Source organism: Budorcas taxicolor, chromosome 7 (assembly GCF_023091745.1).
Source record: "Budorcas taxicolor isolate Tak-1 chromosome 7, Takin1.1, whole genome shotgun sequence".
In the NCBI taxonomy this organism is placed as follows: Eukaryota; Metazoa; Chordata; class Mammalia; order Artiodactyla; family Bovidae; genus Budorcas; species Budorcas taxicolor.
The window spans coordinates 68,422,055-68,449,175 of NC_068916.1; the positions used below are offsets into that span (position 1 = coordinate 68,422,055).

At 44.8% G+C, this 27,121-nt stretch overlaps 1 protein-coding gene across 1 annotated transcript in view; it reads left to right on the forward strand.

Moving 5' to 3' along the window:
• Window positions 1-27,121, forward strand: part of CYFIP2 (cytoplasmic FMR1 interacting protein 2) — a 110,068-nt gene that overhangs the window by 70,444 nt on the left and 12,503 nt on the right. The window contains exons 24-26 of the mRNA XM_052642631.1: window positions 1,661-1,804; window positions 3,491-3,581; window positions 4,423-4,553. Of these exons, the coding sequence (XP_052498591.1) occupies window positions 1,661-1,804; window positions 3,491-3,581; window positions 4,423-4,553 (366 nt within the window). The remainder of the gene's footprint in view (window positions 1-1,660; window positions 1,805-3,490; window positions 3,582-4,422; window positions 4,554-27,121) is intronic.

Below are 27,121 nucleotides of genomic sequence, written 5' to 3' on the forward strand. Positions count from 1 at the left end.
GTGGACACTCTAATTGTGTTCCTCGTGTATCCTTCTTATTAGAGGGTACCATGATTGTGATGCTTGTTTGTGAAGTTTAGAATATAGTAAAACATACTTAATGCAAAACCTAGGCTGAACATAATCGAATCTTCCCTGATGGCTCCAGACGGAGCTGAGAATCTTACAGAACTCCAGAAGCACCACCACAGTTCCTTTTTAATTCATGTAGGATTTCTAATTAGCCAGCTAATAGATTACAGATGTGGTCTTTACATATTTGCATGCTCTGTATACAAGATTTTTACAATTCCAGATAGGAGAACTGTACTCAAATCTAAAGGTTAAAGTGAAGTTTTTTCTTAAAAAAAAAAAAAATGTTTAGGGTTTATGTAATAATTCTGCTTCCAAAGTTCACCTTTGTAGGCAGAGGTTCAAAACTTGGGCTTTGGGATCATAACCACCTGGGTTCAGACAGGGCTCAGTTACCTATGAACTGTGTGACCTTGAGCAAGCTACTTACCACCCTGAGCCTCAGTTCCCTCATCTGTGAAATGGGGCCTAGAATTGTACAGATCACAGATCACATACATGGGTTGTGTGAATTAATTGAAACTGTACTTGGAGGGCTTCATGAAGCCTGGCATGAGGTGGTCCATAAGTGGGAACATTTCAAAACAAAGTCACTGATAACTTCAGTGTCTCCCCTAGCTGCTGCTGCTGCTAAGTCACTTCAGTCATGTCCGACTCTGTGCGACCCCATAGACTGTCGCCCACCAGGCTCCACCATCCCTGGGATTTTCCAGGCAAGAGTACTGGAGTGGGGTGCCATTGCCTTCTCCGTCTCACCTAGCTAAGTGAGACCAACTCAGAGCCCTTTATTTTGATCCTGTATTCTCAGACAGAAAGACCTTATAGAGGTTCCACTAATTCAGCAACAGCGTCTCATGGGGTCCAGAGCACAGTGGAGGTGGCCGTTCAGTGGTCAGGGCTCTGGGCCCTCAACCAGCACCCAATCAGAACATCTCAGCTTTGGTCTGTTTCCTGTATTTATTTCTGTGACATCTTTTTTTTTTTAAATTTTTTATCGCTACTCGAAAAGCTTCAAAACCAATGTTCTAATCCAACCCACTCATTTCATAGATGAAGAAGCTGAGGCTCAAAATTCCTGTATGGTTTTCCCATGTGGTTGGCAGAGGTCTCCTGCCCCTCAGGCCTCTTGGTTCTCAAGACCTCACCCTGTGATAGATGAAGACACCTCGAAGTAGAAAGAAGGCAATGATGAATCAGCTATTGAGGTTTCTTCCAGCCAGTTCCTAGCATTGAAAATGCCCCTAGAGAAAGAAAAGCATTTGTTTCACCCTTGCCCGGTGGCTCAAGAGTGAAAGTCTGGTTTGTGTGTGGACAGTCAAGTGTAGCATGAGTCCTATTTTATAAAAAGATATTTGCTTGGAGGCCCTTTCTCCTGTGGGAACTGCTGCCCCATCAGATGCTCCATCCTGTGGTCACTGACCGCCACTCTCTAGTAGCATCTGGCAAAATGTATTCATAGGGGTTCCCCAGTGAGAGAACAAGGATGTCAAGCTTCTATCCTTCTATGATTGAAACACCTCCTGCGAGGACTCATGTAGTGTGCATTCAGTTCTCTGCCACTGACTTGGCCACATCCTCTGTTTTCCAGCCTCTCAACATCGCCTACAGCCACATCTACAGCTCCTACAGGAACTTTGTGGGGCCCCCGCATTTCAAGACCATCTGCAGACTCCTCGGTTACCAGGGCATTGCTGTGGTCATGGAGGAACTGCTGAAGATCGTCAAAAGCTTGGTGAGGAAGGGACCCTGGGAGGGACCCAGTGGAGAGCAATGAGACCGGCTTTTACTTTTTAACCCGGCCTGAAAAATCCAGTAACAGGCTCTTCAGCTCTGTCTGTAGGAATCACCCAGGGAATGCTTTCCCTCATTCCCTGATTCCTCTCACCTATCACCCTGTAACATTTCATGCATTTTCTGACCTGCGGTTTTTTGCCTCTTCTTTTCTGATGCCGAGCTCCTCCTAGAACTTGCTAACTGAATTCAGCAATCTTGACTTTGACTTTAAGGCCTACTGGCGCTAGTGGCAAAGAATCTGCCTGCCAATGCAGGAGATATAAGAGATGCAGGTTCGATCCCTGGGTGGGGAAGATCCCCTGAAGGAGGGCATGGCAACCCACTCCAGTATTCTTGCCTAGAGAATTCCATGGACAGAGCAGCCTGGTGGGCTACAGTCCATGGGGTCACAAAGAGGACTGAAGTGACTTAGCATGCACGCACGCAATGACCACTCATACCCGCCTCCTGTGCTGCAGTATCTAATTTGAGCATGACAAATCCATGACACATGTGCTGCCGTGTTTTCCACCCACACCCTTGGCAGATATCACTAATCAGTCACCACGCATCTTCCCCTTGGGATTTCTTGCTGAACACTGATACTGGCCTAGAATTGTGTATCCCTTTGCCATCATTCTATATCCACACCAAGTATGGTCATGTGAGCATTCATTTAACCAGGACACCACTGCAGCAAGGCTTAAACATTTAAATAAGATTTTCTTGAATGTTTGAGATGATGAAAGAGAAATAAAAGTAAAGCATATCTATGTCAGGAATAGCAAGCAGAATTCGTCTGCTAACTTTAGTCCTCTGGTAGCAACTGTATATAATGAGGGGTTGTTCTAGGTTGTGAAGCTAAATTTAAAGAAGAAAATGTGGTAATTGATTAAAGGTGTCTACGACAGACACGGGAGGGATGAATGAACCATGCATTTTCTGTGCATAAATTAGATGATGTGTCAATCTTCATAGCTCCCTGGTCCCACTTCATCTTAGATCTTCGTTTAGCTCTCATGTAAGTGCCCCAACCCCAGGAAGGACCCCATGCCTAGAAACTGCCCCTCCTTGAAGTCTGTGAGCCCAAGGGGATAATGAGAGCGTCCTCTCTTCTGTCTTATAAAGGCCCTCGTTCCCTTGCAAAGAGCGATGGAGCCTGCCTACTCCCTTAGGAGAGATCCTGCTGGGACTCATACATTGACACATACAGCATAGACTGGGTGCTTCAGTGACAGATGTTCATTGCTCATGGTTCTGGAGATGGAAAGTCCAGAGCACAGAGCCGGCGTGTGAGCAGCGTCCTCCTTCACAGACAGCTGTCTTCTCCCTGTGTCCTCACGTGGCAGAGAGTGTCTTTCTCTTGCTCCCTCTCCTCTCTCTTTTAAAGGCATTAATCCCTTCCTGAGGGCTCCTCCCTCATGACCTAATTCCTTCCCAAGGCCCCATCTCCAAATACAACCATACTGGGGATCAGGGTTTCAACATATGTATTCGGGGGGAGAACAGATATTCAATCCATAGCACTTATCCACAGGTCTCAGCTGAACCCCTGTACGCCCGCACTGGCCCAGCATTCAGCCCTGAGACACTCATATGCAGCAGCCGTGGATTACTTACTCATCTTGTACTCTTCCTTTGTCAGCTCCAAGGGACTATCCTCCAGTACGTGAAAACACTGATCGAGGTCATGCCCAAGATATGCCGTCTGCCCCGGCATGAGTACGGCTCCCCAGGTGGGTGATGGGGAACCAGGAGTGGGGGTGGTGATAGGAAAATAATCCAGACCCATCCCACGGTAGAAGGGGGCTCTGGCAATCTGCCTTGAAGTATTTGCTTCACTGACAAGGCAGCAGGCTATCACAACACTGGGTTTGCACCCTCTCTCTGCCACTAAATTGCCCTGGACCATTTTTAATCCCCCTGATTTGTCTGACAAGAGTATCGTCTTCCATCAGTGAACATAAGTGGTGCCCGCTGGGCCTGCTTCACAGCACTGCCCGGAGGCTGGAAGAGGTCCACAAATGTGAGAACTGTTAGGTTGTGAGCAGCGAGGTTTAGTTGTAACGGTCTTCCTTAGCTCAGCACATCCACATTCCTTCCTTCATGTGTCTATTTGGAGGAGACTGATGCCCCAGGCGTGGCATAACATGGCATTTCTAAGGTAAGTCAGGAAATAGGAGTTTTCACCACTCAATCTCTGGGCACAGAAGTCAGCCAGTCTTCCCTTCCCTGATAGTGATGGCACCTGGAATGAGTTTGGAGCCTGGGGGATGGGGAAGGGTGGAGACTATGAGTTTAGTACCAGGTGTCTTTCCTAAATATCAAGATGCCGGGTGCTGGGTCAGTGTGAGTCAGAGCAGGAAAGGGCTGGGGCCGATAGCTCTAGCTTTCATTGCCAGCTGCCCCACTTACTGGCTGTGTGACTGTGGAGATGCCACTTACCCTCTCTGAGCCTCATCTGAAAAGAGGGGTCATAGTGCCTGCTCCAGGGTGTTTTTATGAGTGTTACATGAGCTATTGCAGATACAGTGCTTAGCATGACCCTCCCACTAACCCTCCCCCTGCACCTCCCAGGGATCCTAGAGTTCTTTCACCACCAGCTGAAGGACATCATCGAATACGCAGAGCTCAAGACTGACGTGTTCCAGAGCCTGAGGGAGGTGGGCAATGCCATCCTGTTCTGCTTGCTTATCGAGCAAGCTCTGGTGAGTCCTAAGCCCCAGGAATTGGCGTGTCTCCAGGCTAGAAGGGTCCCCCCACTGCAACAGATGCCCGAGGCCCCTCCAGCACATCCCACCTGGGAGCCCTGCCACTCAGCTGTGTGCTCTTCCAGGGCGGGCACGCGCTCCTCTCCTTTCCATTCAGACCTCTCTGACACCCAGATACTGGGAGAAGCAGGTCCTGGAGTCAGAGGGGCCTGGCTTTCCCCACCACTGCCCCCCTTCCACTAGCAGCAGGGCCCCGGCAGTCTGTCAGAGTCTGGGTTTCCATTCACTTGTCAGATACAAGATAACTCCTTGCGACCACAGGCCAGGCATTGCGCTGGGGGGTGCAGTGCAATGTCCTGAGTGGTGGAGAGGAGACCTGCCCTGAAAAGTGTCTACACAGAAACGATGTGTTTACTGGCAGAACAAGCGCTGTGAGGGATGATTGCCACGTCTGGAGGGTACACCTGTAGTGTGGTCTTGAGGGCAGGGGAGGACCTCCCTGAGGAGGGCGCCTGAAAACTGATCAGGAACTGGCCTCATGGAGAATCAGGGACAGCTGTTCCGGGCTGAAGGGAGAGCACATAGTGCTTTCTTCGTTTGTTGTCATGGAAGACAGGGATTCTCACCCTGCAAGGCAGTTTAGAGGCTGAAAGGAGGTAAGACATGAAAGTGAAAGTTGCTCAGTCGTGTCTGACTCTTTGCGACCCCATGGACTATACAGTCCCCGGAATTCTCCAGGCCAGAACACTGGACTGGGTAGCCTTTCCCTTCTCCGGGGGATCTTCCCAACCCAGGGATCAGTCTCCTGCATTGCAGGCAGATTCTTTACCAGCTGAGCCACAAGGGAAGCCCCAAGACATGTAAGAGCTAAATAACTGGTTTGGGCAAAAACTCGAGTCCCTGTGCTTCTGCATCTTGGGACCACACAGAACTTGTTCGTGGCTTGCTCATGGAGGCTGCGTTCTCCACACCCTCCCAGCGCTCTCCACTCAGCTCTGGTCCTGTAAGGCGTCCACAGGTGGGCCTGGCCTTCTAGGCACAGGGAAATGGGCAGAGCCAGTGCTGTGGAAGGAAAGGCATGGTCCTCAGGACGCAGCAGGAACATCTTTCAGCATCCGTTCCTGCCATCCTCTGTCCACGCACACATTCAGCAGAAGGGTATTGAGAACCTGCTCATTGCCAGGTGCATCCTTAAGTGGCAGGTCAGTGGCCATGAATAAGACAGACAAACAATCACTATTTTTATTCTGGAGAGGGTGATGACAGAAGCGGTAAACAACCGGAGACGTGAGTGCAGAGGGTAGGTGCTGTGAAAGAATAAACAGGGAAACAGGATAGCTCGCGAGTCACAGGTGCTGGGAAGCATGTGCTGGTTTTGGAGATGATGAGGTCTCTGAGAAATGCTGAGAACCCTGGAGTGAGCTGGTGTGAAGAAGCAGAGTGGATCAGGTTGGGGCTGAGGTGGGAGAGGCCGGGGCCTCAGTCCTGGGCCAAGGGGGCGCCACGGGAAGCCTTAGGATGCTGTAAGCGGTTGGAGGGGGCTGGATTCTGATTTATTGTTTTAAAGGCCCTTTCGCCATTTGGAGAAGAAGCAGCCAAAAGGTGAGTGAAGGGCCAGGCTATTTGCAGTTGTCCAGTTTGGCAGGGTCGTCTTGGAGGCACAGGGAGAGGGGCAGAAGGAGGAGGAACTTGGAAGGAGGTGAAGTGGAGGTAGAGGCGGCAAGGAAGCAGTGAGAGCACAGACTCAGAACGAGAGCCCGAGAGGGTTCGTCCTCTGGACGTGTGAGCTGCGGCGAGCCGGCCCCGTCCACATCGGTGCCTCGTCTCTGCAGCCAGGGATCTGGATCAGCTCTTCTCTTGGACCCTTCCTTCCTGACAGTCTCTGAAACACAGTCTATTTTGTGGGGAGTAATAGCCTCTCTGTTCCCCTCAAAATGGACTAAGTGTTCCTCTTCATGGTAACAGGTTTTTAAACATGGTTCAGCGGGCCTGGTTGCTATGGCAACATAGCCATCAGACGTCACAAGGATAAGACACACAGGAGAAACCACTCAAGGCCTCAGGAATATGAGGAGACATGCAGGTGGGGGAGGGCAGCTCCCCGAGGCCCCAGTTCCCAGTGTCTCTCATGAGTTGTTCTGCACAAGGAGCATCAGTTAACTTCCCACGTACAGACCCCCAAGAGGCAGACTGTGGACGGGGCTACGAGGAAAGGAAATCCTGTCTCAGGCATCCCTGCCTGCATGGTCAGTTGCAAATACCACTGCAGTCAACAGAACACTCACATCAAAGGCCTTCAGAGCTAAGAGAGACCCCAACAGTTTATATGGCCCAACCTCCTCTATGCATGTTAGGAAAGGAGGATCAGAGAGGGTGTAACTCACCTGAAGTCACACAGCACATCAGTAGCAGAAGTGAAAGAACAAAAGTGTGGGTTTCCGGTACTGATCGTCGTCCTTAGGGGAATCTGAGTGGGGAGGAGACAGAGCAACAATCAGGGCTTGGGACTTCCCTGGTGGTCCAGTGGTTAGGACCCTTCGCGCTTCCACTTTGAGGACACAGATTCAACCCCTCGTGGGAACTAAGATCCCATGAGCCACATGGGAGGCTGTGAGCTCTGCTTTCTACTTAGACAGCTGGAGAAATCCCCAAGATAAGACAGTGCTTTCTGAGACTAGAATGAGGCAGGAGCTTCGGGGAACTTTTTAATTTATGAAGCAGGAATAAATATTTAAATGACATATTGATTCTTCTTATTAAATAGGAGGACTAATAACAGAAAAGAAAGAAAGAAAGGAGGAGGAAGGGAGGAAGGAGATGATATATGTCCATAGAGGAAAGGCGTTTAAACTGGAATGAAGCATGAAGGTGTCTTGCACATACAACATAGAAAATGGTGAAAGACATAACAATAAGTAGAAAGAAAGTGAGTTCCATGATAAGAGACACATTATGCCATACAAGCAAAACAAACAAACAAAGCCCACAAAATAACCCTCCATTAGGGGAAAAAAAATCTGGGAAAATCATCCTAAATAGTTCAGTCATTTTTTTTTAGGTATTAGAGAAGGAGCTAGGATTAGAGGGCAACAGAGACGTTTGCTGTATCTGGATTGTTGAATTTTTTATAAGGAATATATATTCATGTATTATCATTGACTAAAAGTTAATTAAAAAGATACAAGTAGTATATCATAGTTTCAGGAAAACTGGAAGGATACAGGAAAATACAAGATGAGAAGCCTTTTGCCCACTGGTCTCTTGTATTCTTCTAATAGCTTTACAGAGTTTTTTCCTGTGGTTTGAGTCTATATCTGTATATATGTACAAAAACCTTCTCTTGCTCTGTGGCTTGCCTTTTTAAAACAGATTATTAATATGTCATTGATTTGTAAATGGATGGACTATAAATTGAAAAGATTGATCTCCTGGACAAAAATATGTGTTCTGTAAGTTCGGTGCTTATGAAAAATCAAGGATGCGGTAGCAGAACAGAAATGCATACACCCACGGGGTGGGTTCTCGTTTGCTCAATGTTTTTAATGAAGGGCTAGTAAGCATGCTGGTTCAAATGGTAAATAACCTGCCTGCAATGCAGGAGACCTGAGTTCGATCCCCGGGTTAGGAAGATCCTCTGGAAGAGGGCATGGCACCCCACTCCAGTATTCTTGCCTGGAGAATTCCATGGACAGAGGAGCCTGGCGGGCTACAGTCCATGGGGTCACAAGGAGTCGGACGTGACTGAGCGATCTTCACAAGGCACAACAAGCATAGAGTAGTTCAGCTGACCCTAGAACAGCACTGGGGCTAGAGGCGCCTGCCCTCTCTGCAGCCAGAAAGTCGTGTGTAACTTTGCAGTCGGCCGTTTGTATCTGCCGTTCCATGTCCACGGTTCCAATCTGTAGATTCAACCAACCATGAATTATAATACTGTAGTATTTACAATTGAAAAGTATCTGAATAAGTGGACCCATGCTCTTCAAACCCATGTGTTCAAAGGTCATTTATGTATGGAGTATGCAGTATTCTCACTGCATAGACAAGTTGGATCACCCATTTTACTGTGGAGGGATGTTTTGATTGCTTACTCTTTAATAACACTATGGATAAAGATACCATGAATGTTCTTATCTATTTCTTTTGGCAGAAATGCTCTCATTTTTTAATTATTAATTTTAAATGAATAATTATTAGTCTTATTAAATCATTACTCTAGCATATACCTCTTTTTTTTCTTTTTATTTTTTTGGCCATGCAGTGCAGTATGCTGGATCTCGGTTACCCAACCAGGGATCAAGCCTGTGCCCCTTGCATTGAAAGTGCAGTCTTAACCACTGGACTGCCAGGGAAGTCCCCTGTGTGGTCTCTTTTTTGTTGGGTAAATACCTAGTAATGGAATAGCTGGATCGATGTGGAGACATTATGTTTAGCTTCAGCAGATACTGCAAAAAAGCTATACAAGGTGGTTGTACCAGTATATACTCTGTTCAGCAATGCGTGAGAGTTTTCATTTCTTCACATCCTCGTGAACAGTTGGATCGTCTGTCTTTTCAGTTACAGCCGGTGGATATGTTGTGATATCTCACTATGGTTTTGATTTCCCTGATGACTAAGGATGCTGAACTCTTTCCATATGGTATTCCCATTTGGACAGTCTCTCTTGTGAAATGTTGTTTAGTATTTTTGCCTATTTTATTACTGAGTTATCTTTTCCTGTTGATTTGTAGCCATGATTTATATACTGTCTGTGAGTGTGTTAGTTACTCAACTGTGTCCAACTCTCTGCAACCCCGTGGACTGTAGCCTGCCAGGCTCCTTTGTCCATGGGATTCTCCAAGCAAGAATACTGGAGTGGATTGCCATTTCCTTCTCCAATATACTGTAGTTACATGTATTACAAATATATTTCTATGGCATGTCTTCCAATGAACAGAAGTTCTTAAGGTTTATTGTATTTCTTGTTTACATTTTCCTGTGTGGTTGATGCTCCTGTGACTTGTTTAAAGAGATCTCCCCTATTCTTAAATCATGAAAATAAGTTATCTTCTGAGAATTTTAGAGTTTAGCCTCTCCAGGCTCAATAGACCTTCAAGTCTATTACTCACCTGGAATGGATATTTGTGTTGAGTGGGAAGTAGAAAGCCAACTTCATTTCTTCCTAAGTTGCCTCAGCACCACTAATTGAAAAGCCCTCTTTATCCCTGGTCTGCAGACGCAGTTCTGTGTCTGTCATTTATCAAGTGTCCACAAAGGGCTGGTCATGGGAGGCTTTTAACGAATGCTGCTGCTGCTAAGTCGCTTCAGTCGTGTCCGACTCTGTGCGACCCCATAGACGGCAGCCCACCAGGCTCCGCCGTCCCTGGGATCCTCCAGGCAAGAACACTGGAGTGGGTTGCCATTTCCTTCTCCAATGCATGAAAGTGAAAAGTGAAAGTGAAGTTGCTCAGTCGTGTCCGACTCTTCGCAACCCCGTGGACTGTGGCCTACCAGGCTCCTGCGTCCATGGGAGTTTCCAGGCAAGAGTACTGGAGTAGGGAGCCATTGCCTTCTCTGCTTTTAATGAATACTTGAATCAAATCTGAAATGAACCATATTTGTTAGGTATCTGTTTATAAACCTATTGTGTTTTTAAAGGAAATTCTATTACTAGTGACTAGTATCGCCTCTACTATCTTTTACTGTGAGAAATCATAAGGGAAGTATTCCACACGTGAAGTTTTGGTTCAAATGTGTGGTTTTCAAGCCATCAGCCCACTATTTGCTATGCCAGCGCACACCAGGAGAGGGCCCTATTCGTTCACGGGAGCAAGGGAGGTCGGCATCCCTGCAGAGGAGGTAGCCCTTCTGCCTGCCTTTTGCTGCCGGACCTCCCGTCCAGGACTTGAGAGTGTTTGCTGCCTTAGGCCCTGTTGTTTATTTATTTTCTCATCCTAATAACTAAGTGAGCCATAGTCATACTGGTCAGTCATGAGTGGTTCTTACCTTTACAGGAATTGAAGACAGTTCAGCCCCAAACTCATAGATCTGAAGGCTGGTCAGAGGTGCGAGAGTCGTCAGGGGCCATCCAGGGCAGGTGGCTTGACCTCAGCACTGCTGACATCAGGGGCCAGATAGTCCATAGTTGGGGGTACCTCCTGTGTGTGGCAAGTTGCTGAGCTGCATCTCTGGGCTGTGCCTGCTAGATGCCAGGAGCACTTCCCCAGTTGTGACAACCAAAAATGTCTTCATCTACTGCTTAATATTCCTTTGGAGGACAAACCCTCACCCTTGCTGAGAACTACTGATCTGATGCAGTCCTAGTTCCACAGTTCGCAGATAGGAAACGAAGGCCCTGAGAAGGAGATAACCTTCTCTGAGCTGCAGCTACTCAGCTACTGCAGGAGTTAAGACAAGAACCCAAGACCCTCACAGTTCAAGTACTCAAGGCCAGACAGCTGCTCTGCTGAGCTTTGCAAATTGCTGTTGGCTTTTGTTTTTATTTTTGTTTTAGTTCCAGCTCCACGTCTGACCCCTCTATTTCCTGCTTCCACTATGTAGTCCATTTTCTTTAATTTTGCTTTTCTCATGGTATAACTGAAATCAATTCATTGCTAGAAAACAGAGAGGTTCAGAAAGAATAAAACAGAAACCGTAGTGCCACACCAAGATAACCATTGTTCACATTTCAGTGTGTTCACGTTCCAGCATATTACTTTTCCATATATATATATATTTCTTTTTTTTACTTTGTTTAGTTATAAAAGTAATAGTCACCAAGCTGAAAAGAGAGGTTACCTCTGTGGGGTGTGATGCAGGCAGGAACAGGTGATAGGAGTCCTCTATACTGTACGTTTATTGTTTGAATTCAGTGCAGTAAGATTTATTGTTTTTCTTCCTTTAAAGGAAATACACCCACACTTAAAAAAATACACATGGTCCCGATGCATGGGAAATCAGAAGCAACCCCCCCACCCCACCGCCCAACTCAGACTCTCACTCCATATTCCCACCTCTACTTGATCCACTTATTTTGCCCCTCACCCTGAAAAAAGACACCCCCAGCTACACAGGACATGGATTCTGTCCCTACATCCAGGCACCATCAAGTGGCTCCCCTCGGCCTGAGTGTATGAGAGTTTCTTCCAGCCCAGACCCTGAACCCAGTGGCTTTCTTGATTGGAAATGAGCCAGGATTTGTGGGAAGAAAAGCAGAATCTTTGCAAGTAGGCCCCTGGCTGAAAGCTTCACACGTGACTGTAATGTGCAGCCAGGGAGGAGAGCCCTGTTCTGGAGGTTGTCTTCTCAACTAGCATTGCCACAGTAGTCATTGACATGTTGTCACAATTCTTGCCCTATCTACAGACCCCTGCTTCTGTTATTTATGTAATAATTGTATCTAAAATAACTTTTAACCTTAAACTTCTTTTAAAAGGAAACTTCATATCATTTTCCATTTTAAAAAAACCATTCTCTCTCGCTGCCATTAGAAAGCAACCAAATAATAAATCCAATCAAAACAAATGATGATGACATAATTCCAGTTGCTGCCTGCCTGGGCCCCGAGTGAAGCCTGCACATTTTCTCTGTTAAAAAGAGACATTAGCAAACGTTACAGAAGTGGGAAGACCTACTGCTTCCAGATGGAGACCTCATCGTTGAAGCTGTCAGAAAGATTAACAGGAAACTGAAAAGGAAAAAGACATTCTCACTGTGACTGTTAGGAAATTCCACTGCCCTGGATCCCCTCATTTCCCACCCATTGGAAAATGCCAACCTTGGGAGATGCTGACATGCATTTGTGGGAAAGGAAAAGCTGCTTTCTGGGTCAGTTTCTTGGCCATAGATCTTTCCTAGTTGACAGACATGATTCTCATCTAGAATAATGATCATTAATTTTCCCCTTGATGGTTCAGGGGCTAGGGGAAGGGGTGGAGGGTGAGACATAGTAATACAGAGTATTTTCATTATTCAAGTAAGGCATAGTCTGGTAGGGAAAGACCACCCCTGCACACACGCATAATCAGATAAACCTAAACCTAAGTTGCTGATTTATTCAGCCAGGGCTACAGAGAGCTCCTGGAAATGATGGAGCGGGAGCAGATGTAACAAAGCTCAACAGAGCTCTCCACTGCGCCTGGAGTCCCCAGTGAGGGGCTGGAAGCTGCAGCTCATACTTTGCGTACAAAGGAGGGCCGTGGTGGATGTGGAAAGCCTCATTTCTTGACTGTTCCACAGGCCCTGTATCCTTGGGGCTTAACATCAGCTCGCAGGAAGTACTGACACTGACATCTATATGCATCCTTATAAGGGAATGTTTAGATGGCTGGGCCTGTCCTGCCACCCACAGCCTGTGGGAGAGCCAGAGCTGGGATTCCTGTGGGGTGCTCCACCTCAAGTTTTCCAATGCATTTCTCCACACTCACTTGACAAAGACAAAACAAAAATGTATCCGTGTTATTGTCTTTGTTGTCTCAAGACTCAGAATGTTATTTAAGAAAATACTGTTTTGAGAATGGTTTGATGCTTCCCCTTAGGAAATCAGCTAAAATGGGTACATAGTTTTCTACCCAGAAGCAGAGCCTAAAGGTAGAATCTAATGCTGTTCTACATAAATCTGACACATGTAAGATCACACTGTTTTAAAAAAAATATGTATCCTGAATCTTTATGATGTCCCTTAACCAAGAGATATCAAGTTCCCAGTTAGCCTCCTAGAGTGAGTGAGATGGGAACATGAAGTTTTGCGATATTTCATGGAAATCCCTCATAGTTCATCAGTTTTAAATTAAATAGATAGAAAAGGAAAATATTAAGACTGAAAGCAAAGTAAAATACTTATCCCTTGAATTTTTATGTGGGTTTCTTTCACTAACGTATTTTTGCATCCTGACTCCAGAAACCTCTTAATTTTACTTGCTCTATTAACAGAGAGCACTTTTACAGTAGCCCTTGATTGTTACGACCATCTAGAACTGTGATACGTTAGTGGCTGTCCTAAGCAATAGGAATAATAAGCATTGGTGTGGCACTTGGCAAGTGTAGCAGTTGTCATTCATTAGCCCCTCCCAGGGAGGACCCTGTGCAGGAGCGGGAGCACACATCAGTTCCCAAATGAGAGAATCATTAGAAAACTTTCTGATAGAGCAAGGCTTTCCCTGGTGGCTCAGATGGTAAAGAATCTGCCTACAGTGCAAGAGGCTTGAGTTCAATCCCTGGGTTGGGAAGATCCCCTGGAGAAGAGAATACCCACTCCAGTATTCTTGCCTGGAGAATTCCATGGACAGAGGAGCCTGGCAGGCTACAGTCCATGAGGTCAGAGAGACAGACACAACTGAGCGACTTTCACTTTTCACTTGGTAGAGCAACTGCTTCATCTTTACACTTTAGAAAACTCATCATGAATGGATCCTGGATCCCCCAAAAAATGCTATAGAAAGACTCCTTAAGAACAGTCAGGAAATGTTAGTATGTTATATGATATCAAGAATTTTTGATGTAGGTGATCACAATACTGAGGTTACAGGGGAGGATGTCCTTTTTAGGAATTGCGTGCTGAAGTATTTAAGAATGATTGATGCAGTGGCTTCAGCTCACTTTCAGATAATTCAGTAAATCAGAGAGTTAAAGCAGATATGGTAAAATGTTCACTAGGACTCTACATCAAGAGCATAGGGATGTTCGTAGTTCTTTCAGATGTTTTGTGTCTAATATGTCTGACATTTTTCATAGTACAAACTTGAGGGCTGTGTGAAGGAAACTGCATCATAGAATCTGGAAAGTTAAGAAAAAGGGTCATTGAGCAGACAAGGTCATGAGGTAGAAGAAGGAAGAAAATTTATAAGGGGTTTTTTGTTGTTGTTGTTTTTTAGCTACTTCTGCTAGTTGGTGAGATTTATTCTTGGTAACATAAGCCCCAGAGCTACTTCTGACCTCATTTCTGAAATTTATTGAGGCATCTGCTAGTGCCAAACTCAGCCATGACTCTCATGCTGCCCATCTGTTTGATTCGTGAGCAGGAAATAGCAGTTCAGGACCATAGAAAGCCAAAGCTGGCCAGTGTGAATTAGAAGGAGGCCTCTCAGGCCTGTGAGCACCCCTGGGAGCACACCCGGAACACCACAGTCGGCTGCCCTCCTCCCAGGATCCATGGGGGTGAGACCCTCTCTCTGCTTCTGGGTCTTTGAGAGAAAAGAAAACAGTAGTTCCTTTTCCCTATGCTCAACTTAAGAGACATGTTTCCGTGCAGCTTCTTTGATGGTCTCTTTGCCTTTCCATTCTTGCTCTGTGGGCAGTTTGCTAGTAGGTAAAGCATTAGGGAGATAAAAAGACAGAGCTCATATGCCCATGGAGCAGCAAAAAGATTTTCATACCATTGTAAATCAGATCATGCTACTCTCCAGCTTCAAACTGACAGGTAGCTTCTCATTACTAAAAAATCTTTATTTTCAATTTATCAAGTATAGTTGTTTATAATGTTTTGTTGATCTCTGCTGTCATTGGTACTAAAAATTCAAAGTCCTGACTTTGGCCTTCGAAGTCCCAATAATGGCCCAGATTATTCAGCCGTACCTTTTCCTTCAACCCCATCTTTCATTGCCACTCTCTCCCTGGCTACCAACCTGACCCTTGAAGGTCAGCTTGCTACTGCTGCTGCTAAGTCACTTCAGTTAAGTCCGACTCTTCGCGACCTCATAGATGGTGGCCTACCAGGCTCCTCCATCCATGGGATTTTCCAGGCAAGAGTACTGGAGTGGGTTGCCATTGCCTTCTCCAGAAGGTCAGGCTAGAGACGAGAAGTCTGAGGTTCCCCCAAAGACCTGCATCAGGACCAAGGCTGACTCTTACTGTCCTTGGCTTCTACCCTAATGCTTGGTGACATTTACCCCCTTGGCATTTATAATTCAGGGGCAGCCAGAGCACCCCCAAAACAAAGCATCTCTTCTACTTTCTGTCACAGTGTTTGAAATTCTCCTATTAGGGGCTTACTTTTTGATTTGAAATGTTCTTTGATCTTTAGAAGCCAGCTAAAATACCAAGTCCACTGAGACTGTTTGGGAGATAGATAATGCTATGAAAGTCAGTTCTTCAACGGGTATTCACTTGCCAGGTAATTCTGAGGAGTAGGAAGATCACTCAAGAAAGGGTATAGCGGAACAAAAAGACCTCCTCCAGGCATAAACAAAAACAAACCAAAGAAAAACACTGAAGTAGAAACTCATAGAAACTCTGTACTGTGCTTGGTGAGATGTTGAGAGTATACACTAAGTGATAAAAAGAGTTTACAGAAAAGTGCTATTTTATATTCCATTCTTATTTTAAGATATATGCTCAAATGTTTTATGCACAGTAAAAACTGGCTGGACAGACCCTAGAAGGTTATCAATGATGACCCCCTGCATGATGAGGTTATAAATGTTCCTTTTGTAAAAAAAAAAAAAAAGTGTATCTGCAATTTCTATTTTTTAAAAAATAGCCCAACATAAAGGAAGGGGTAGAGTGACAATTTTAAAAAACGTATCTAATGTTCTGCGCAGTGACTGTATCTAACTACAGTGCTGTATTGTATACTTGAAAGCTGCTGAGAGAGTACATCTTAAATGTTCACAACAATAAGAACAAAAGTGGTAATTGTGTGAGGTGAAGAAAGCGTCAACTAACCTTATTGTGGCAATCATTTTGCAATATATATGTGTATCAATCTTTGTGTCGTACACCTTAAACTTACACAATGTAGTATGTCAATTATATCTCAGTGTATCTGGGGAAAAAAGCTGTGTATGCTAAATTAATAGTTTTTCAAAGGATAACCTTTTCCTCGAGGCTGAATTAAATATTAGGTCCATTTCCAGAAGAAAATGACAAATGTCCAATCAAATAGCACATGGAAAGTGGTTAAAATGTCATTGTTGTTGATGGCTCTTGGAAATCAAGGATAACAAATCTGTAACCTAAGTACTGGTGCCCTTGTTCTAACCTAAGGCAGCTATTCATGGGCCATCCTGCTGAGTCTGGTGTCAGAATCTTCTCCAGGAACACCCACTGCCTCTCAGCCATGGTCGGTACTTGAGATGACCCCGGGGTCATCACTAACACATTTGTGATGTGTTAGTGGCAAATCATGAAAAGGTATCTTTTCTCGAGATCTTAGGCCTTCTTCTTTTGCAATAGTAATATATTGATTTTTTGGAGACCAAAATACATCTGTTGAAAAATCATGATAAACAGCCCATATCTGATGTCTACCATATATTTGAAACTCCCTAGGACGGGATATTCTTGGGTAGTATACTATCTTCATAAACCACTCACAGCAGCCCTGGGTGATACTTTTTTTTGTCATCTCTAGTGGAGATCCACCCCGTCCCCTAAAATAAATCCTTCTCACTCTCCCCCAGAAAGAGTGGTCTGAGACCCCTGGAAATGGCCCAGTTGTCCTGACATGCTAGCACTGGAGTTTGTCCTACTTTGGTATTTAGGAGGCAACTGAACTGCCCCCTTCCTCTTGGTCAGTTGTACAGTCCATAGAAGAAGGCAGTATGGCAAAGCATAGGATGCTAACTAGATGTTATTAACCAGTCAGCTGTTTCCATTTCTAGGCACCATGATGGAAGGCAAACTAGGGGTCTTTGTTCCAATTAAAACTCAGACTTCATTCCATTTTTTCCCAGTCCCTGAATTTGCTAATTTCACACTTAAGTGATTTGCAATGAACACAGTTCCCTGGGGCCTTTGCTGTTGCATTGCAGACTGTATTGCAGCCCAAGCCTCTCCCTCCCAATACCTAGCAGTCTGGGTGTGCCACCCAGTGGTTCTGAAGATGTGTCCTAGGTGGCACAGTCCACTGGGCTTCATGATGAGTTCGGGAAACTCAGAAGGTGAGGGCATTTTCCGCCCAGCAGATTCTAACTGGTCACTTAGAGTTTTGAAATCAGTGTTTCCTACTTGAGACATGCTACAGTCACATGGGAATCCTCATGCCTTGATGCCTCTCAGGAAAGACCTTTTTCCACTTTTTCCATCCAAGGCTGTAAAACTCATTGAGTGGAGTGCAATGAAAGAGCAGGGTGAGGTTGGTTTTAGAGAAGATGATTGTCCTATAGGCCCAGTGACCATATTAAATAAGAAGTATTACCATATTTATTTATACTTTGCCTATACCCAAAAGAATATGCAATACCTTTTAATTAAGAAATTGTTTCACTGAGTCTGGAGACCGTTACACAGAACAAGACCAAAAAGCATTAAGAGGCAGAGGAGATAACCAGGGCATGTTATATAAGGCTCTCTCAGCCCAATTTCAGGTTGATTTCCCTGGTACTCTCCTGGACAAGGTGTATCTTTGGACTTAGAAATCTGGGATTCAGGTCTCACCGCTGTTTGACAGCTGTGAGCCACTGGTTGCTTTTCGCTGTTGTAGTTCAGTCACTAAGTCAAATCCAAGTCTTTGTAACCCCCTGGACTGTAGCACGCCAGGCTTCACTCTCCTTCACTATCTCCCAGAGTTTGCTCAGATTCATGTCCACTGAATCACTGATGCTATCTAACCATCTCATCCTCTGTCCTCCTCTTCTCCTTTTGCCTTCAATCTTTACCAGCATCAGGGTTTTTTCCAATGAGTCACCTCTTTGCATAAGATGTCCAGAGTGTTAGAGCTTCAGTGTTAGTCCTTCCAATGAATATTCAGTCTTGATTTCCTTTAAGATTGACTGGTTTGATCTCCTTGCAAGTCTCTCTCCCTCTCAAAGAGTGTTCTCCAGCACCACAATTTGAAAGCATTAATTCTTTACTAGTCAGCTTTCTTTTGGTCCAACTCTTGCATCCATACATGACTCCTGGAAAAGCTGTAGCTTTGACTATACAGACAAAAGTGATGTCTCTGTTTATCATAGCTTTCCTTCCAAGGAGCAAATGTCTTTTAGTTTTGTGGCTCTGGTCACCATCTGCAGTGATGTGGAGCACAAGAAAATGAAGTCTGTCACTACTTCCAGTTTTTTTCCTTCTATTTGCCATGAAGTGATAAAACTGGGTGCCATGATCTTAGTTCTTTGAATGCCAAGTTTTAAGCCAGCTTTGTCTGTCTTGGATGGCCGTGCATGGCATGGCTCATAGCTTCACTGAATTACACAAGCCCCTTCGCCATGACAAGGCTATAATCCATGAAGGGGATGAACCACTGGGGAAATAGGTTAAATCCCCCAAGGTGCTGGGGCTAGGTCCATATTTCTCCAGAGCCTTTGTATGAAATGAGGTTACTAGAACCCCTTCCCTCCTCTTCCCACAGCCCAGCAAGGAGCTTTGACTTGCCTTCCCTGGAAGTTCCCTAATACAGAGGGGTCTGACTGCCTGCAGCTAACCAACCCACCCCTCCCTCACTCGCCACCAAGCGAATGATCTCCTGCTCTGTATGCACCAGCCACCTCATCTCTGACCTCATCTTCCCTCTGTCTGTGATTGCGTCTTTCCCAGCCCATCCTGCCAGGCCCATCATTACCTCATTCCCCCCAGGTCTTGTGTTTATCAAACGCCTGTTCTCTGCAAGACACTTGGTGTTATTTCTCCCTCCTTTGAGTCTCCAGAGCCCTTGGTTGCCAATTTCCTTTGTACCTAGTGATTCTGTTTATTTCCCAGTCACAAGTGTCCTTAACCCTCTTCCTCCATTAAATTACAATTTTATTAAAATCTAGTTTTTCCAGTCTTGGCTGTCATCATGTCTCCTGCAGCATCCCGGCCCCACTCTGGTCAGAAAACAGTAAGCACTCTGTGAATGTTTTATGAACTGAAGGGAGGAAGGAAAGAGGTAACACTCAGTGCGTTCTGCCCCACACCTGGCTGGAAAGGTGGCCTGCCATCCTTGTTCAGGTTGTGTGCTGGTAGATGTGGACGTGCCCAAAATTTATCAGTCTCCCCTTCATCACAAGTGCCACTGTGCACTTTCTCTTTCTCTGGTCTCATAGAGTCAGAGAAATTGAAATACCTGGAAAAATCCAGTTCCCTGGAGAAGTGCCCACTCAGACCTTGCACTTGTGTATTCCTTTCCCCTGGAGTCCATCCCATCCTCATGTTGTTGATTCCCAAGTTTGGGTCCACTTTGTGGACTCTGCGGGGCCGTAGGCCTTGTGTCTGCTTGCTTTTTAGACATCTTCTCTTGGATGGCCACAGAAAATCGCCTTGCCCAGATATGTTCCCAGCTTCCTTCTGCCTGCAGTCTTGCTGTGTCTTCTGACCCTGTGAGTGGCCAGGTACACATGTCCTTTCTCTCTCTCTGCTGACACGTCCAGTCTGCACTTGGCTGTCTGGCATCTGCTTCCCACTGTCTCCTTGGCCACTACTCCAGGTCTTGCTATCTCTTGCTTGACTTATTCCAGCACCCCTTTTGCTCCCCAACCCCACAACCTCCCACCATTGCTGCCTTTCTCTCTTGCAGCCAAAAAGTGTAAATGCACATGGGATCATGCCACTTCCCTGATTAAAACCATCAGGATAGCATCCAAACATCTAAGCAAAGTTTACAAGATCCTGCTCAGCCCTCTTTCCTTATCTCATGCAACCTTCCCCCAGCACTGAAAGCTTCAATCTTATTCAGCTGTCAGCCTCTGTTCCACTGCAGTCCCTCTTGCTTTGGGGCCTTTGGCAGGTGCTGTTCACTCTTACCTGTCCAACACTTAGCCTTGGTTCACGTCTCAGCATTTCCTTCTCCAGAAAGTCTTCCCCATCATCCTCCCCAGAAGTCTGGATCGGTGGCCCCTGTTACGTATTGCCACAGCTCCCACATACCCCAGTACAGCACTTACTAGAACTGCCCGTGTTACTCACGTCCCTCCTCATCTTGGCAAGGACCGTGCATTAGGGCTGCCTCACTTCCTATTGTAGCTTCACCTCACAGAGCGACCTGGTATAGCTGCCTACTATTTGCTGAGTGAATGACTGATTTTCTGCTCAGGCTGCATCCTAGTCAGAATGAAAGTGTTGAGAGTTTGGCACCTCCTTGTTTGGTCTCTAGATGATATTATACCCATGTTCTCTATAGTCCTGTGATGGCCTTTCAGAGCAAGTGAAATGCAGGTCCTACGTGTGGTTGGGCCCTCTAAGAAGACTCTTGATAGCTGTTTGCATGGGATATGAGATGCTGCTCGGACTCTCCCTCAGAAGTACCCTGGGCTGCAGCTGGATTACAGAGCCCAGCCTACCAACAGCTTGGTCGGGACATGGATGAATAAGCATGCTAATCAGTTTTAAAGAGAAAACTACTGGAGACTGAATGGGGCTTGGAAGACTCCTAGATGCTGAATCTTTGAATGGGACTTTGCAGGATGGACAAGAACAAGTAGAGTGTGTTTTGGGAGAGGGGCGGGCAAAAGGAATTTATAGGGATAGGTTGAGCACATGAGCAGTCTGGTTATTTACCTTGGAATCACACCAACAGAACTTCAAAAATTAGTGGCCTGCAAAGAAATCATTTACACAAATTCAGGATAGAAGTCACCTTTGGGTTTTAGGAAGCAGAACTGTCAGTTATCACCTGTTTTTTCAGCTAGAGGATGGCATGAGACTCTCCATTCCTCTTCAAGCTGCAGATCTATGTCAAAGGTTTTCTTTTATTTTTTTTTTTAGTTGAAAGAATGTTAGTTGGTAGGACCAAAATCCCAGTAAATAAAGCAAAGAATGATGTGATCTTATCAGATATGAACATGTTAGTTGCTCAGTTGTGTCCAGCTCTGCAACCCCATGGACTGTAGTTCACCAGGCTTCTCTGCCCATGGGATTCTCCAGGCAAGAATACTGGAGTGGGTTGCCATTCCCTTCTCCGGGGGATCAAACCTAGGTCCCTTGCACTGTTGGTGGGTTCTTTACCATCAGATATGAGTGAGGCTAAAAAGCTTCTCAAGAGTGAGATTTTATAGTGATTTCCTTCTGTCTATTTGGAATAATTGAATGTGGTTTTCATAAAGTGTATGTATAATGCTGGGGGCAGTATTTCAAGCTTCCCAAGGCTTTGGCTGCATGAGTGGCTATGGAAAAGCAATGGATATGGAAGTGAGGTGGCCCTGGGTCCCAGTATCAGCCCAGCTGCTTCCTTATCACTGTGCGGACATGGTTGGGACACTCCATCTCCCAAAAGTCTCAGCATCCTTGCGCATGGGATAGGGATTATTAGGCCTGCATCACAGGATATTTGGAGGAGTAAAGCAGAAAATGGATGCAAAGCACCTGGTGCCGAGCCTAGGAAAGGACCCTTACAGACCGTTTACTCCAACCTCTTCATTTTGTTTCCTTTAAACTAGTCTTAATTGCAGATGAAAAATAGTATATATGAGCTTATAATGAAAGGCTTCATTGGCTCCACTGCACCTCCCCCCACCTGCATCTCCATCCCCAAGGCAACCTGCTTTAATCATTTCTGTTTCTAGTTCTTCTAGTTGTTATCTCCATAATGCGTGGTAATATGAGGTTAACCTCTGTTTCTTCATGAGCAACTTTAAACAATGTTTATTGACTCCCTAAGTGTAAAAGATGAAATTTTAGGTCATTTACATCTGTTCCCTCTCTTCCTCTCAACATTTGATTATGTCACATTTTTTAATTTATATCGTAATAGCATACTTACACGTCTTTCAGTAACATTATGTAGTATCTCGACTCTTTCCATGAAAGATGAGGAAATCAACAGACCTCACTTCCACTTCTAGACTTCTATCTCCTACTTCCTGTTGGCTGCCCTTTTACTTTTATGTTGTCACAGCTGTATTTTCTGTAACATTTGTAGTTTGCCCTTCATCTGTGATTTTTTTCTTTAACCATAGTCTAACAAAAGGAGAAAAAGCCAAAAGCAAATACTTTTTACATTATTAATCCGATGCAAGTATTGTTCTATGGTGGACCAAGTGCCATGCTAAGATTTTATTTCCTTCTGTCTGATTCTAGCATCTAGACCCCAAAAGCTGCTTGTTGTAAAATTCAAAAGTACTTTTAGAGTTTCTTCCAGTTTTATTTTTTGAAGTAATATATGCATAGTAATAATTTAGTAAGTACATCAGTTCAGTTCAGTTCAGTTGCTCAGTCGTGTCCGACTCTTTGCAACCCCATGAATCTCAGCACGCCAGGCCTCCCTGTCCATCACCAACTCCCAGAGTTCACTCAGACTTGCGTCCATCGAGTCCGTGATGCCATCCAGCCATCTCATCCTCTGTCGTCCCCTTCTCCTCTTGCCCCCAATCCCTCCCAGCATCAGAGTCTTTTCCAATGAGTCAATTCTTCGCATGAGATGGCCAAAGTACTGGAGTTTCAGCTTCAGCATCATTCCCTCTAAAGAAATCCCAGGGCTGGTCTCCATCAGAATGGACTGGTTGGATCTCCTTGCAGTCAAAGGGACTCTCTGGTGTCTTCTCCAACACCACAGTTCTAAAGCATCAGTTCTTTGATGCTCAGCTTTCTTCACAGTCCAACTCTCACATCCATACATGACCACTGGAAAAACCATAGCCTTGACTAGATGGACCTTTGTTGACAAAGTAATGTCTCTGCTTTTCAATATGCTATCTAGGTTGGTCATAACTTTTCTTCCAAGGAGTAAGCGTCTTTTAATTTCATGGCTGCCGTCACCATCTGTAGTGCTACAAGCAGGAAAATACAGGGAGGAAAAGAGAGAGGAATAGAAAATAAACACCTGAAAATCCTGCCCTGTGGAGCATTTCTTAGAAGTGTTCACACAGAGTAATCAGTAACATTGAAGAAAAAATTCTTCCCGTGGTGATAAGGGAAAACATCTAGACCCGTTAAGAAAACCCAGAATAGGGGAGATTCTGTCCTAAGTCTAAATTCCCTTACGCGCCACAGACTTTCAACTTTCGTTCCACTTACTTATTAAGCATTTGCTCTCTGCTAGTCACTGTGCTTATTCCTGGTAATAAAATATAGTCAAAAATAATCATTTTCCCTACCTTCATGAGTGTTACATTCCAGTAGAAGGAGGTAGATATTAATCAAATAGTCACATATAGATATGTACAATACAGACTGAGTTCAAATGCTAGAAAGGAAAAGAGCTTGGTTCTTTGAGGACATATAACAAAGGAACCCCATGGGCAGAGAGGTATTGGAGGGATCCAGGAAGTCTCCCTGGAAGGGACGATGCTTAAATTAAGATCTGAAAGAAGAGTAGGGATTTACTAAGCAAAGGGCAGGGAGATAGGTTAGTGGGCATTCCAGAGAGAAGCTAGAAATTCAGTGTGAGTATGCAGACGGTGGATTCAAATAACAGAAAGCTGCTGTCACTGGTGCAGAAACAGCTGGTGGGGAGAGGAGTTGAGAAGAAACCCATTCTGGGTGGCCTTCATAGGCCAGGGGCCAGATGGTTTCCTAGTAGAGTGGAAAGCCGAGTGTGATCCTTCAGAATAGAGATTGGACGAGAGTTGGTCAGTATTAGCATAGGTGCCTGCTGTGAAGCCTGATCCCTGATACAGGCCCAGTGTGCTCTGAACTGGACATTTTTATTAACAGTGACGACCTCAGCTCATGAATGCCAAACAAATACCTTCCACCTTTCAGAGTATGTAGCCACCTCATCATGCAAATAACCACATAGTTCATCCCTGGGAACCTTCCAGACAATGCTTTTCTACCTCTGTGAGGAAACCACACCCTTCTCTTTCCTCACCTTGATTAACAGAGAACACACAAGGAGCATGCTACCAGGAAGCACTCCCAAACAACCTCTGGTCCTGCAGGTTGCAAACCTGAGGGAGAGGCAGGGTGCAGAGAAGGGTATCTGGAACACTCCTGTCTCCCCTAAGGAAACTGAAATGGAAGCTCATTATGTGAAATTAAAGCAACAGCATTTGTCGTGTTGTAGAGGTCCCAGAGCCTTCTTCCGTTTTCTCTAACCCCTAAGGTGGCTCCTAAGGTCAATTCTATTGACATTAACAAAACAGAAAATTGACAGTTCATGCAAGGAGTAACTTTTCTCGTAAGAAGGCATTTCAAGGAGCACAGACATTTTTAGGAAGAAAATAAAGCAAGAAAGATAAAACTTAGCAGAGAAAAAGAGAAAAAAAAGCTTAGCAGGAAGGGTATGTATACCAGCCCTCTGCTTGAAATACTTGAGTAATCTCTCATTGCACCTGAAATAAAATCCAGGCTTCATCCCATGCTATGAGACCTCACATGATCTGATCGTTCCCTACCATTAGGAACTCAGAATGTACTGATTACTTGTGTCTCTATGCTCTAGTTTACTTTCTGCCCCAGGGCCTTTGCACCTCATATCTACATGGCTGGCTCCCTCTTTTTTCATTCTTTACTTAGATAACTCCCCCTCAAGAAGATTTTCCCTAGCCTCCTCTCTGAAGTAGTCCCTTTCCCACTCCCAGTCACTCTAGCCTAGTACCCTATTGTGTCTTACCACTATCTGAAACTTTTTGGTTTGTTTACTTGTTTTTATCTCTCTCAACTACAGTGGGATTTACATGAGTGCACAGATCTGCTCTAACTTGTTCAGCATCGTATCTGCAAAGCCTAGAACAATGTCTGGTACTCAATAAATATTTGTTGGATAAATGAATGTAATAGGTTTCTCATATTTGGAAGATAGTCACGTGGGTAAATAAATTCATTTATCCATCTAAGAAACATAATATAACAAATATGCATTCATTTAATAATTATTTCAAGACTGTCATGTACTGGGCACTGGAGATAAAAAGTAGAAATAGAGGCACTCAACATTCCTCCCTTTAAGGAGCTCATAGTATTGTGGTCAATGTGAAGAGAATTCAAGACATAAGGACTTACTGGTCATAGCAGGTGAGGAAGAGCGAGAAAATGATCCCCAGGTCTTAGACATGGCAGATGAGGTTATTGTGCCATTCCAGGAGCAAAGAAACCTGAGATAAGAAAGGGAGGAGGTCAGCTTTAGAAATGTGAAGCTTTGGAAATATCTAACAAGAAGGTAGATATCCAAATCTGGAGCTTGAAAGAGGCATCTGGCAGGAAATAGAGTTGACGGATCAAAGGCAGTGCTTATAGACTTGGGAATAGGTGAGACAAACTGGGTAGAATAAAGCAAGAAGAAAAGAGGGACCTTAGAGAAAACCAACATTTAAAGAATGGTTAGAAGGCAAACCTGCAAGAGAATCTACAAAAGAGAAAATGAAATAATGGACCCCAGCAGAACTCATTGTCATAGTGCCTAACACATCCGGAGGACTAAAAGTTGTCCACTGCACTCGGTGACAGAGCGGTAATCTCTGCCCGAGCCGTTGCCATGACATGGTACAGCAGGCCATGATAGTTCTGTTTGCTGTGAAGGGAAGGGAAGACTAGGAAATGGAGAGAGAGGTAAAAGGCTCCTGTAAGCTGCTTGGCTCTGAAAGGAGGAAAGAAATGGAAGGGTGACTGAAGATACAGGCTAGAAAAACATTCAGTAACACTCTAAAGAGCATAACAAGGATATTGAAAGGAAACGACTGGGAAGTTGGTTTGGTTTAAAATTCTAACCATTAGAGTTTTTAAATGGATTGGGCTACCTCCAGAAGGACTGAGATCTTGATTATCGGAGCTATCAGAGAAGACCCTGAATGTTAAGAAAGAGTAAGGTGTTCAATCAGTAATCTAGGCTTCTACTGTAAGAAACTGGAGAAAGAAAAATAAACCCAAAACAAGCAGAAGGATGGGCATAATAAAGATATGAACAGACATCAGTAACATTGAATGCAGAACTATAGGGAAATATACATGAAACTAAAAGCTGTCCCTGTTTCATTTCTGATACTGGTAATTTGTGTCCTCTGTCTCTCTTTTTTTTTTTTTTTCTGGTCTGGTCTGGCCAGAGGTTTAGCAATTTTATTGTTTTTTTTTTTTTCTTTTCCCATTGAATCAGCCTGAATAATCAATAGCCAGGTTTTCAGATTATATAATGAATCAAAGGATCTAAGCTTAGACATAGCAAGGAAGACCAAGTTGCTTAATTTACTGGTTTGAGGAGGAACAGATTAGTTAAGAAAGGAAGGAAATTTCCCTCTCTGGCTAAGAAGCTGAGATTTACACCTAAATCAGGCAGATCCCTCTCAGTTCAATTGTCCTCCATCTGTTACCCTCACTTCAAAAGCTGAAGGGAGTTTAGGAGTTTCTTTCTTGAGCAGCTAGTTGGCCTGCTAGATTTCCAGGATGGCCGTGTTCCACCCAGGCCTAGTGAAGAGTCAAGGGTACTCACGATTCTGATTTTCTCAGGTGCTTAGAATCCAAGAGTATCAGAGTTGAATGAAGGCTGGATTTTACCTAATTCAAATCCCCACAGTTTAAAGAAGAGAAACCAAGGCCCATGGAGGATGGCTTGTCTAGGTCCCCTCCATACCCTGTGATTTGAAATCCAGTAATCATGAGCTGGTCCTGGGACAGACGGTAAGTAGACCATATCTTCCAGGCCCCCAGAGAAGGAAATGGCAACCCACTCCTGTATCCTTGCCTGGAAAATCCCATGGACAGAGGAGCCTGGCAGGCTTACACTCCATGGGGTCGCAAAGAGACACGACTGAGCAACTTCACTTCATTTTCCAGGCCTGCCTGCCCCTAATCGTCATAGTATATGTTTG